We start from the raw sequence: 13042 nt of genomic DNA, 5'->3' as shown, positions 1-13042 counted from the left end.
CCTTCATGTGTTTGTGTGATTTTTCATTTTCTTTGCATAATTTATTTCTAATTTCATAGCTTTGTGATCTGAGAAACTGGTTGGTACAATTTCAATATTTTTTAATTTACTGAGGCTCTTTTTGTGGCCTAGTATATGATCTATTCTTGAAAATGTTCCATGTGCACTTGAGAAGAATGTGTATTCTATTGCTTTTGGGTGTAGAGTTCTGTAGATGTCTGTTAGGTCCATCTGTTCTAATGTGTTGTTCAATGCCTTTGTCTTCTTACTTATTTTCTGTCTGGTTGATCTGTCCTTCAGAGTTAGTGGAGTGTTGAAGTCTCCTGGAATGAATGCAGTGCATTCTATTTCCCCTTTTAATTCTGTTAGTATTTGTTTCACATATGTGGGTGCTCCTGTGTTGGGAGCATAGATATTTATAATGGTTATATCTTCTTGTTGGACTGGTATGTCAGAATTTTCATATGAATCACAAATAACGTAGGAATTTCAGAATATGGCCAACTAATTTCTACAAATTAATAAAAAATTGCCTTCTAAATCCCCTTTGATTATATTGTTCTCATGCCTAGACATATGGAAGTAGCTCTGGGCAACTTTAAATTTCTCTGGAGTACACACCTGTCAGAATGGATAAATGAAAAGGACTAACAACATAAAAAGTATTGGTGAGGATATGGAATAAACAGAACCCTCTTACATTCTTAGTGGGAGTCTAATTAGTACAGCCACTTTGAAAAAAATGTTCAGTGGTATTAAATAAACCTGAACATACATATGCCCAATCAACCTGAAATTTCACTCCACCCAGCAGAAATTCATGTTTTATTTCTACCAAAAACATTTACAAGAATGTCTGTAGCAGCCTTATTCCTTATCCTCAAACTGGAAGCAATCTCAATGCTCACCAATAATAAAATGGATAGATTAGTGATGGCATATTCATACAATATTACATCACAACAAAAAAGAACTACTGATTCATGCAACATACACAAATTACACAGGCATACTGAGGGAAAGAAAAGTCACACACAAAAGAATACTGGTGATTGCATTTATATGAAGTTTAAATTAATCAGGCAAAATCAGAAGTGACACTAGAGAGCCTTCTGGAGTATTAGAAATGTTTTACACCTTCATCTGAGGGTGGTTACAAGATACATGTACATATAAAGTCATCTAGTGGAACCTTTAAGACTTGCACACTTTATGTAAGTTATAGATCAATTTTTTTGAAAAACAATTCATTTGGGTGAATAAAAACTTTAATTAGAAAGAATATCACCAATAAGATTTTAATATCTTGGTATGGTAATGGGGGTAACTACACTTACTGTGGCAAGCATTTAGTAATATATGTAATTATTGAGCCACTATGTTGCACATCAAAAACAATATTGTTTATCAACCATATTCCAATTAAATTTTTTAATTTAATTAGAAAAAAATGATAGGCACATATGAGTTCATATACTACCTTATGTTCATGTAGTATAGTATATACATTACCTCATTCAACTTTCAAAAGAAGCCTTGTTTTTTTTGTTTGTTTGTTTAACTCAGATCTAATTTACTAGTCACAACTGACTATCTTAAAAAATCTCTCAATCAGAGCAGGAAGAAAGGAGAGAATAAATATTCAGTGATAGTAAAAATTCACTTTAACATAATTTTTGGGACTAAAAGTCACAATATGAGTAAGTTGCAGAACAGGTCCAAGGTCAAGGACAACTTCTTGATGTCCAACTCTTAATATGTACAAGAAAAAAGCATTCCTATATAAGGTTTAGTTAAATTACTTAAAATTGTATAGTGCCACTTTTGGAGAGAAAAAATCCCCAAGGTGTCCCTAAAAAAAAGTGGAAGAGGAAAAAAAAAAATCAAGCACATAGAGTCACTTTATCTATACCTGCACCCCCTTCTATTGATGCCATTATATTGAGTCATTTGTACTCTCATACCAATCAGCAAAGAAATGTGATTAAAAAAAAAAACACTATGCAGTTTATTATGTTTAGAAGAGTGCTTATCAGAGGCTCCATTACTATGTGAATTTTGCAAATGAGAGAACTTTGGTTCAGAGTGATTTGCCTCAGACCAGGTTCCCAGTATTTGGGTTTCAAAAATCAGTACATTTTAAATATATACATACACTCATATGTACATACAAACTTGAGGACTGGTACCGGATTGTCATCTTTTTATTCTGTCAGATAATCAGCAGAAGCGTGAGCTACTATCATTCACTATCATTTCAGAAGGGAGAGTATATACTAATATCTACAAAAAGTTGGAAAGATAATCTTAAATTTTAAGTTTGTAAATTAAATTTACAATTACTTTGCAGCACTCTGATTTTTCCATTTGGCTATGGACTGATATTTGGGAAACACCTTATATCTCACAGGTAACAGGTACAATATCTGGTAATCAAATACAGGACTTCAGACAAAGTTCTTTCTTCTCTATCGCAATAATAAAAATATATACCAATTAAGATTGTGGAACTCTCACCAACCTTCATAACAACTGAGGTAGTTGTGATTACTCAATTCCTCCTGACTCTCAGTTCCCTCAACCATAAAACAGGAAATAATAGCCCCTACACCTCTCAGAGGATTGTTGGAAGAACTAACCAAATGGTGAATGCATATTAAGCACTTTTTGAAGAATCTAGGACAATAAATTCTCTATAAATATTAATCATCATCATTACCACCAATTTCACTATTACATAACTTTAACTTAACAAACATTGGTTGATTATATCCAGGCACTGCTCTAAGTGCATTACAAATATTAACTTACTTAATCAATATCAAGAACTTTAAAATGCGGGTAACTTTGACCCTCAATTCTACTTCTAGAACTTGACCATTGGGCAAATATACTCTAAAGGATTAGGAACACTACATGTAATAATCTCCCTTTTAGAGATTTGCCACATAAATTTGCATACTAAAGACTGTACAATATAGAAATTTAACTGTTTGACCCAGTTCCCAAATTTACTTGGCACTGGAACCCCTTTTTGTAATAAGACTCATTAAAGTACCACAGAACTACTGTTCCTTATATACAATATCATGAAATATCCAAGAGCTTATATGGAATGTCCATGGTAACATTTATAACAGTCAGAATGGGAACATAAAATAGTCAATGAAAAGATAATTAGTAAAGAAAATTAAGGTTTATTGGTATATGCAGAAAATGTTACACAAGAGAGATTGTTAGAATCTAAACATTTGTAAGTGTAAAAAACAGGTTATATATAAAATTACACCTTCATTATGATGCAGGGTTGGAAAATGTTAACTGGTTCTTTGTGGGTTGTTGGATTATGTATTTTTTTCTTCACTGTGCTTTGTTGAGCCTTCCAAATTTCCTCACTAAGACTTTACCTTAATAATAAACAAGTGACCTAAATAATCTCAGTCCCTACACAGACAAGAATACATATGGATATATATGTATGTGTGTTAATGATTATAAAATAATTGATCTAAACTGTAAAAGAAACTGATGAATCATAAGAGTAAAATGCAATCAAATTTCATTAAGTAATTTATATAATTCATTGTATAATATCAAAGTATGCAGGCATTCACATAAAACTATGCCTGAAAACCAACACTTACTCTCTTCTGTGTGCTTCTCACAAAATCCCAAGATCTCTACATATAAAACCAGAAATGGCAGTATCTAATTCAGAAATACACAACAAATACCTGATATATGGCAACATTTAATCATCTAAACATTAGACAAAACAAATTTCAAAAGATAAGGGTGGTATGTTACAAGTTTTGTAAAATTGTTACACACAGAAGTAATACTGTATTGTTTATGCATGCATGCAAAGATAATAAAACTGCAAAAACATACACGAAAATGATGCCCACTAACTGCAGGACAGTTGTCCCACTGAGGCAGCTGGAGGAAGCAGGCATGGGGGAAGAGCAGGCTTTAGCGGTAGCCTTAAACTTTTTTTTAAAAGAGCACCAGAGTTTAAGTTAAAATAGCAAAATGTCAACAACTGTTCAATCAGTGAGGTAGGTACATAGAAGTATTTTATTATTTTCTGTACTTTCCTGAATACTTGTATTTACTAAATATAAAACTTAGAATGGTATTTCACCTGAGCTCCTGAGTCCATGTGGAGACTCATCAGGGACAGGTGCAATCCTTCTGTGCTTCAATCAATGGTCCTGGGATGACTCCTCACTGTCATCTGCTTCCCCAAGGGAGAGAAGCCAGAGAAGCAGCAGCTATCCTGCTGAAAAAAGAACCCACAGGAATCCCTCTTGTGGAGACATGGACACAATTACTCAATAAGTCCTCAACACTGAGGGAAGCAATCCAGGGGTCATAACTGTTCCCCAAAAAATGTAGGTATAAAAGAACCAGAGAAATTAGATTGTCTTGCAAATCCAAGTTTTCAAATAGTTACTCTCAAAATCAAGTAGGTATGTTTGACTATGAGCTAAAAAACAGAACACCAACATTTGTTATGCAAAAAGAGTAAAGGAGAGAGTGGGTAGACAAATTAAAGCAAAATGAATGAGCAAACCCTCACCCTACAGTACAAATCCCCCGTTTCCCCAGCAGGAGCTGAGCTGTCTTGGAGGTCCTGGGAGTGCTTCTCCCAGGTGGCAGCAGCAATCAAGTTACCCCTCAATTTCCAGCATTGGGTCTGATTCACGTGGCCCCTCTCACCCATCCTCTCAACAACTATTAACTACAAGTACGCTGGCAGTACTGAATAACGCTTACAAGCATGGGCCTAGAATCTGCCCAGTGGGGTTCATACCCTCACCCTGACACTGCACTGGTTGTGATCCTGGCCAATATGATATTCCAGCTCCCTAAGCCTTAGGCTCACTCCCTTTTAAATCAGTCAGTCTTTTGTAAGTAGTAGTATCTGGTTAAGGGGACTGTTGGAAGGAGAAATTAAGTGATACAAGTAAAACACTTCACATTGTACTTGGTACAGTCCCCTACTTAGCAAGCACCAGACCCGAATCTAGAGAAAACAGTGGTCAGGCTCAGAGCACCTTCACTGATGCAGGTCAGACTCAGATGATGGCTATTCAGGAGCTATCCCCATGTATTTAGCACTAGAGATCAGAACTGGCTACATAATTTGTGGTGTCTAGTGCAAAATGAAGACGTCTGGAAAGCACCGAAAATGAAGAAGTTCAAGATAGTGACTGAAAAGCATTAAACCAAGTGTGGGGTACTTCTGAGACAGGCAGCCTTGGCCACATGCCTGGGAAGCCAGTCCTACTAGAAGTAAATGTGCTCAACCACTTTGCAGACACTCAGAAATGAGTGTCAACAAGAACTGGCTTTAGACTCATCCAAACACGAGATCATCTGGGGAGATGCCAAGGAGAGCTACAACCTAACTAAAGGGACGTTCAGGCTACAAAATAAAAGCTCATCACATCTTACTACACTGATGGGCAGTGACTGCAATGGGGTAGGGGGGGTACTCGATAATATGGGTGAATGTAGTAACCACATTATTTTTCTTGTGGAACCTTCATAAGAGTGTATATCAATGATACCTTAATTAAAAAATTAAATAAATAAAAACATTTTTAAAAGATGAAATAAAAGCCCATCATTAATTCAATTTCTGAGAAGTATCAGCAGAAACCACTGTGTTCTTGTTACCTACAATGCCATTACTAGACCTTCCCTAAAAACCTTTCCTTCTTTCTACAAAGAAACAAACCCTGTGTAGTTAATGTCATTAGGGGAGTTTGCCTCACTGAAATCCATAAGCAAAGGCTACTTGGGGCCAGTGTCTGCTGGGGACAGCCTCACTTACCAGGTGGGACTTGGTAAAGGAGCATATAGAGGACCTCAAATAAAACAGATCCTGAGTCTCAGTGACCTTTTCAAAAGAAAAATGGGGCTTATGGCATATCAGAAAGGGCCCCTGAAGGGACACTAGGGGACTGAGGAACAGAGTTGCCTGGAAACCCATTTGTGATCACTTGATGAAATATTAGATGCCGAAGGTCACCTCTGGGATCAGAGTCAGGACACTGTGGGGCAGGAGGCTCAGGACAACACAGTTTCTCTATCCAGTCTTCTCCTTAACAGTCAGTTAGCAGCACCAAGTCCTTGGGGACACAGAAACATCAGTCAGCCTGCTCAAGCCCCTGGTTTCCTTACCCTTGGCTTAATCAACAGTATTAATACACAGTATTTACATGAAATACATTGTAAAAACTTCAATGTGTTCCAACAGCTTTAACACCAAGTTAGAAAGAAGGCAGTGAAGAGGGAGGGCTTTCCGGCCAGGATCCCAACTCTACTACTTGCTAGCTGTCTGAGCTTGGGGAAGTTAATCTCTTCGAGCCTCAGTTTAATGCCATTATGCCTGGAAAGCACTTACAATGTTGTATAGCACACAGTAAGTGCTCAATAAATATTAACTAAGTTTACCCTCACAACTCCTATGCTTAACTCTTCTCATGCCCCAGCATGCTAGTAAGTACATGGCTTAGGCATCCTTCAGAATGCAGAAAGCTCCCAGAGCACATGAATCATGTCCCCTGTGTGTCCTCTCCCAGGACTCACAGTGCAAGACTCAAGCCGTGGAAGCTGGAGAACCAAGCTAACTCCTTTACACCAAAATTCCCGCGTAATAGTATGGATACTCTCAAAACTTTTTTGCTATGAGAATTCCATAGGTGATAGATCTGTTTATTATGTTTGCATTATTTTTATCTTACGATTTATCAATAAAGGAATATTTATGGGATTAATGCAGTTGCAGTTTAGACTAAAAAATGTTTGGCCTATACTGCTACTTTATAACCAGTTTGATCATAGAGCATAAAATTTACAATGTTCATAGCCATTCAGGGTTTAAAACATCACACTTACAGGATAACTGAACATGGCATAAATCACAAATGTGCCTTCACTCTCTGACATTCTAAATGAGCCCATTCAATAGTACCTACAGGCACTGTCCATTGTAGCGTACCCTGAGTTTCTGTTCATGGTTGGTTGGTTAGTTGGTTTATGACCTGCAAAATAATGATGTATTTGTGCTGATCCATCTGCTGTCTCTCAACTGATCCTCTCCACTGACACATAATGACAGCTACAACTACAGCCTGTGACCAAGAAACTAAGCCAGGTTCACCAATCCATTCAAGGGAGAAATCTAGAACCCTGGCCTTACTAAATTCCAAATGCAATATACAAGTGCAATGATCACTAACAATTAGCACCCAAGCCTAATCAAGCAGTTTTGTTTTTCACATTTTCAGGTCTAAAGCACTTTAGTTCATAGTAAAAGAAACAAACAGATATAAAATAAGAGAGAAACCTACCAGAAAACCAAGGAACACTTGAGAAGTTGCCTCTCCTCTCTGTGCCTTATCCATCCTGTCCTGCCACAGGCTCCCCTAGAGCCACAAGCCTGCCAATCCTGCAGCCAAGGGGATCGCAGCTGGGGGCTCATCCCCTTTGACTCTCAGGGCCATGTACAAAGCAGGGGTTCCATAAATGTTTGTTGAATGGATTAATGATAATATCAGAATGTGGTTTTATTTTTGTAGGCATAAAACAATCCTCAAGAGTTTTGTGACTTCCTGCTTGCTGATCACCACTCCAAATCTTTCCAGATACTGAGACTAGTTTAAAAGGTAGTCCACTATTTACCACTGAGCAGTAGCAGTCTGATACCTTCCACAGGAGCTAACAGAATAACAAACATCATCAACATAATCACAATACATTCTACATCTGAAAAGCATGTGCTGTTTATAAATCACTTCCCCTCCACTGACTCATTTAATCATCATGGGCATTACACAAACATAATAAATTTTACTGTTGCTGTTTTGATGGCAGAAGGAGAAAACAGTGAAATTCATACCAATCAACATGAGTCAGGACAGAAAAAAGTGTAACTGAAATGAATCTAGAAGTTGATCTTGTCCAATCTCCCAGGAAAACCTGGTAGACATTTTTTTCTCTTTCATTGTAACTTTACTATTTTTTCCTATCTTATTCAAAAAGTTCTGCCCATGGTCTTAGTAGTTGTACCTGTCAGCAGAAATAGAAAGATGCTGGTACTGCCTGTAGGAACAGCAGCAAAATCTTTAGTCACATTTCACAGGTGTGAACAGGGCCCTTGAAGCCCCTACAAAAATGGGAAAAAGGTGTGTGGCCTCCAAAGCCAATTCCCTTTTCAACTGGAAAACTGAGATTTTTCTATTTAAACTGCGAGCAGGGTAAAATAAATTATATCTTGATAATCTTAAAGTTAAGAGTAAAGGATACATTTCTGCATTCCCCAGAACAAAACACCTAATCCAAACAGATTTTATCTTGTCTCAGTCTAGAACTGGCAGGTAAATCGGACTGTCCCTTTTGTCTCATATTCATTCAATTCAACAAATATCGAGCACTGGGTGGTACATATTATTTAGGATTAGTAACTTACCCTATTTCCCTAACCTGAAATCAATGAAAACCCTGTCTTAAGTATTAAGGCACTGTCCCTATCCATTGCCTTACCTGGCACCCCTAATTGATATAGCATTTCTTTTCAGCTCAGAAATGGGCAGCAGCCTCTAAAGTCAGAGCTTCATCATCTGTTTTAATATCAACAATGCTATTAAAAGCTGTTAAAAATAGCACTTCACCTTTCTCTCATTTCTCTTCCTTTCCACTCTCCTCCAAATAAAAAAGGTTAAGTGATGACATCCAGTCCCAAGAACAATGGACAATACACACAGCTCCCTCTTCCAGCTTCCAACAGCAACAGCAAGAAAGTCAAACACCGATTAAAAAAAGAAAAGGCACACACCATGGTTCCTGTGAAGTGCACAAGCTCAGCAAAATCTGAAGAGTCAGACTCGGAATGAAAGGAAAATTTTTTCTCCAGAAGCTAAGAGAACGAACTCAGGAATTGATTTATTTTAAAAATAAGATCCCAGACACAGTCGCCAAAATTGATTTTCATTTTTCAGAAACTGGTTTTTAATAAACACTATATAAAGATTACGTATAAGCAAACAAGTCAATCTGAAAGGCAATGATGAAAGAAGAAAGATAGGATGCGAGGCACATCATCTTCTGAGCTGATAAACAAGAAGTAAACAGGACAGACCACCTCAGGAAGGTTTGTTCTTTTTCCAGTCCAGTTTCAGTGAAAAAATGGACTTTAAGTATTTGCTTAAATCTTTTCACAGGAGATAGTGGCCGATACCATAAAGAGTAACTTACTTCAAGATTTTTTTCTCATCTCTACTAATTAGCTAATGATTTTTATGACACTTGTGAATTTTTTAAAAAAGTGTAAAGTTACAAAACATTTGTATACTAATGCAAGGATGTGTGTATGGGGGAGGGTTGTGGCAGGTAAAAAAAAATCCTGTCAAATTTGGAGCTCATTAATTTTGACACAACTGTTAGTAAATTAACATATTAATCTGCTCTTAAAGTAACCTAGAACTTCACCAACATTCACCCAGCCATCCTGAGACTCTCCATCTAGAAATTAACCTAAATAATCAACCAGAGTTTAATTTTTCTTTCACTAAATGCTTTTTGTTGGGTTTAGGACCTGAAAAACAGCTTTGTGATGCAGTTTGCACATTCAAAACTCATGAAGTAAATAAATAATAAAATAATCAGAACCACTTAACTTTCTTTATAAGAACTATTTTAAGTATACAAAATTGCCTTTCAATAGTATAGGTAACGTCACCCTTTTTTATTAAGCAATTATCCTCAACAAACTTTGGCTTTAACTTGGGCAGACTGCAAGACAAAACCACAGTCCTGTATTATATAAGAACAACTACAAAATAATCAGTTATTTAATTTAGGAAATATTTTAAAAGCATTTGACAACTCTCTTAATCCACATGACAATTGCATTTTAAAGAATGCTTATAATCAGATAACCCCCTTAGCTGGCTCCAGTGTGGATAACGTAATGTCTCTTTATCACCAAGACAGAGGAAGTTACTGACATCAACAAATGAACAGAATCTGAACTCCTATTTTACTCTGCTCCATTCACAAGGTCATGCATTAACTCCATTCACCACCCTTCCCCACAAGATCATCAAAAAATGAAGCTTTAGGGAGAACATTTCCTTCACATAAACTAGAATAAGCTCAAATACAATATAACATTACAAAACCAGTGTTTGTCCAGAGTTTCTTGATCATGAAAGGATTGACAATCTTAGTACAGCATTAAGCTTAATTCCTAGAAGGCACGGGCAAATCTTTGCCAGGCCAATTACAGTCGAGTCAACTGCATGTGTCCAACACGATGACAGGAGGGTCAATGCTTTTAACCACATACTTCAACTCGGCACTGCAATAGCGGTTCCAGCTAACAAGGTAAACCTGGTCATTGTATAAGGTCGAATGCAGCTGATTATCAGTGAGATCCCCCGTGAATACCAACCTGCAGCTCTGGGGAAATATAATTCCTGGAACAATACACGATACTTGCATAATTAAACAAAAAACACTCGTCTATTTTTAAAATAACGTGCAGTCCCAGCATTATGCTGACACTTTTCCCATCTGAACTTCAAGCCTGGCCTAAAAGCATAGCTGGGATCCAGTCCGTGCACAGGGCAAAAGCAGCGTGCACCCGCGACAGGCACGGCAGGGCAATGCCGGCCCCTACCCAGTCCAGTTCTGGTCAGACTGCAGTGTAGTGTAGTCCTGACTAGTTTATGGTAATGTGCTTTTAAACCCTCACCGCGACCGAGGTCAGAGCTTTAGAGATCTAATAACAACCAAATGACCAGGGCTGCCGGGCACTTAGTGAGCCATTCTGGTTATAGCTCTTTAATAGTACCTGGAGTTCTGCTAAAGAGAAAACGGGAAACTCTGACTTCCCCGTAAAGTAAAGTCCTTTGCGGGGAGCTCAGAGGGAAGCAAAGCAACCGACGGTGGGCAGGGGACGCCCCGCCGAGCGGCCCCGTTTCTCCGGCAGCCCAGCGAGCCCCTCGCCCCGCAGCGAGGCTGGCACGGGCCGCACCTTTACCTGTCAGTTCTACCAGCCGCGAGCGCTGCGGCCCCGCCGCCCGCCCCTCCGAGTCCCGGCACAGCTCTAGAGCGCGCTGCGGGGGAAAGAGCCCCAAAGGCATCCCATCCCAAAGAAAGAAAGCAAGGCTGAACCTCCAGGCGGAGGGACACTGGGCACGTCGGTGTCCGACAGGCGACACGCCACCCCTGCCCTGCACCTACCAGATAATCCATGTACAGAAACGCCTCAGTTATCCGGAGATCAGACATCCGGCAGCCTAAAGCATCCGGAACAGCTCCGAACCCGGAAAAAAAGCAGCGTCTCTGGCTGCAAGCGAGCAGCCCCTGAAATATCCAGCAACAACGAAAATAGCCGAGAGCAGCCGAGGAGCCGAAGATTACACAAGGGGCGCGGCGATTGGCCGGGCGGGCGGGCAGAAGGAAAGGAGGGCGCTCATTGGCGGCGGCGCCTATAAAAGGTAGGCCCCCGCGGACGGCTGGAGAGAAGCGCGGGAGCGGCGCGGCGGCGGGTTCCTGTGGGCAGGGCGGAGGGGCGGGCCGGGGGCGGGGCAGGCGGAAGAGCGAGCCGGACTCGGCGGAAAATCGACTGGTGCTGCCGCCGCGCGAGCTCTGTTGGGCTTCTGCGCCCTCCCAGTTGGGTAAAGGAAAGCAGAACTACACTCTAGTGACAGTGACAGAGCTTTGGTGTGCCCTCCCACCTCTCAGTAGGATGCTAACAGTGAAATGCGAGGCGTGGTAGCCGCCGCCACTCACTGCCTCTCTCCGGAGAGATTTCGTGAAGGCTCTGCGGCCTCGGGGCGGCACCGCGGGGACGCTGAAAGTGTGTAAGCTAGCTCTCTGAGCTGGCCGGCCTGTGACTCGGGGGCGGTGCCTCCCCACCTCCAGTGGGTGAAGCTGCGAAGCTGGACAATCCAGCTTAGTGTCCGCTGGGGTACGGAACCCCGGACATGGCCAGAGGAACCCAGGAGGCGCCTTCTTAGGAACGCTAGATTGTCCCCGGAGAATTTGCTCTCCATCACGTCAAACGAAAAGAAAAAGTTCAAGCATTCGGTATAGTCTGTTGTAGACCCCAAACACTCTTGGGAAGCAGCAACTGTTTAGCGCTTTGCATGTTTTGGGTCCAAGCACACTGTGCGCAAATCCATCACACCCGAAGAAAATGAGCTACAGAAGCAGCTTGTGACCCAGTGTCATTGCAAGAGGTAAGTGTAAGTAAATGCCCTTGAGATTTGTGCATTTCCTTGTAAAGACTACTCGGAAATTGATACTGGGGTTTCCCTATCGCCTGAATGAGATAAACTGGATAAGGACATTCAGTTTGGGGGGTTTTGTTGTTTTGAAGATTTCAGGCTCTGAACCACACAATGCCTGAGACACCATTTAGGCTCATGTGACTTCAGTGCCACTTCCCCCGCTCCCCAGTTTGAGAATGAGGGGACTGCCCTGGTTTAATTATTAGGACTTCATAAATTCAAGGGTGAAATTTCAACTGAAGTCTTTCTGAAGCAACTGATTGTATAAATGTCTTATACATATTTTTATTTTCCCCCTAACTTGACTCCTTTTCTTGTATCCTCAGAAGTGACTTCCATACAATAAGTTTACCTGGGGCTGCCAAAACCGTTCTACCAGATAACAGAGGAATTCACCTTCAATATGCAGACAACTCAGAAGGGAATGCTGCCCCTTAGGAACTCCAGATTGGTGAACCACAGGATTTGAGGTGTCCTATCTTCATTCTAAACCTGTTTCCTTAGCTGAAAAAATGACAGTTCCCATGGCTAGAGGGTTTTTTTGAAGGAACTAAAATAAAAGACAACGTACAGTACAGAGCTTGTCTTTGTTGATCCAATTTACGGACAAGGTTGTGTGTAAATATACTTGTGAAGTAATTTCAATGACTTTTTTGCCTATGTAGGAGCTAACTAGACTCAACAACATTAAGCCATTAGATCCAGTTTTCACTGTTTTTGACATTCTGTTA

The 13042-nt window shown here is 40.0% G+C and overlaps 1 protein-coding gene across 10 annotated transcripts in view; it reads right to left on the bottom strand.

Annotated features, from left to right (window-relative positions):
- Positions 1 to 11514, bottom strand: part of ARL15 (ADP ribosylation factor like GTPase 15) — a 435728-nt gene extending 424214 nt beyond the window's left edge. For 6 of the 10 annotated variants that reach the window (XR_008995006.1, XR_008995007.1, XR_008995004.1 and 3 more), the window contains exon 1: positions 11260 to 11441. Coding sequence is in view for 6 of the 10 variants with exons in the window: in XM_057495243.1 (XP_057351226.1) it covers positions 11260 to 11307 (48 nt within the window). In the remaining 4 variants the exon portion in view is untranslated. Of the gene's footprint in view, positions 1 to 11259 lie in introns of all 10 variants that reach the window. The other 4 variants (XM_057495239.1, XM_036900376.2, XM_036900372.2 and 1 more) reach the window with 4 other exon arrangements.
- Between the last annotated feature and the right edge of the window lie 1528 nt (positions 11515 to 13042).

The sequence above is a fragment of the Manis pentadactyla genome, chromosome 2 (genome assembly GCF_030020395.1).
Source record: "Manis pentadactyla isolate mManPen7 chromosome 2, mManPen7.hap1, whole genome shotgun sequence".
Lineage (NCBI taxonomy): Eukaryota > Metazoa > Chordata > Mammalia > Pholidota > Manidae > Manis > Manis pentadactyla.
The sequence above is the reverse complement of the archived record's forward strand: the minus strand, read 5'-3'. Positions and strand labels throughout refer to the sequence as shown.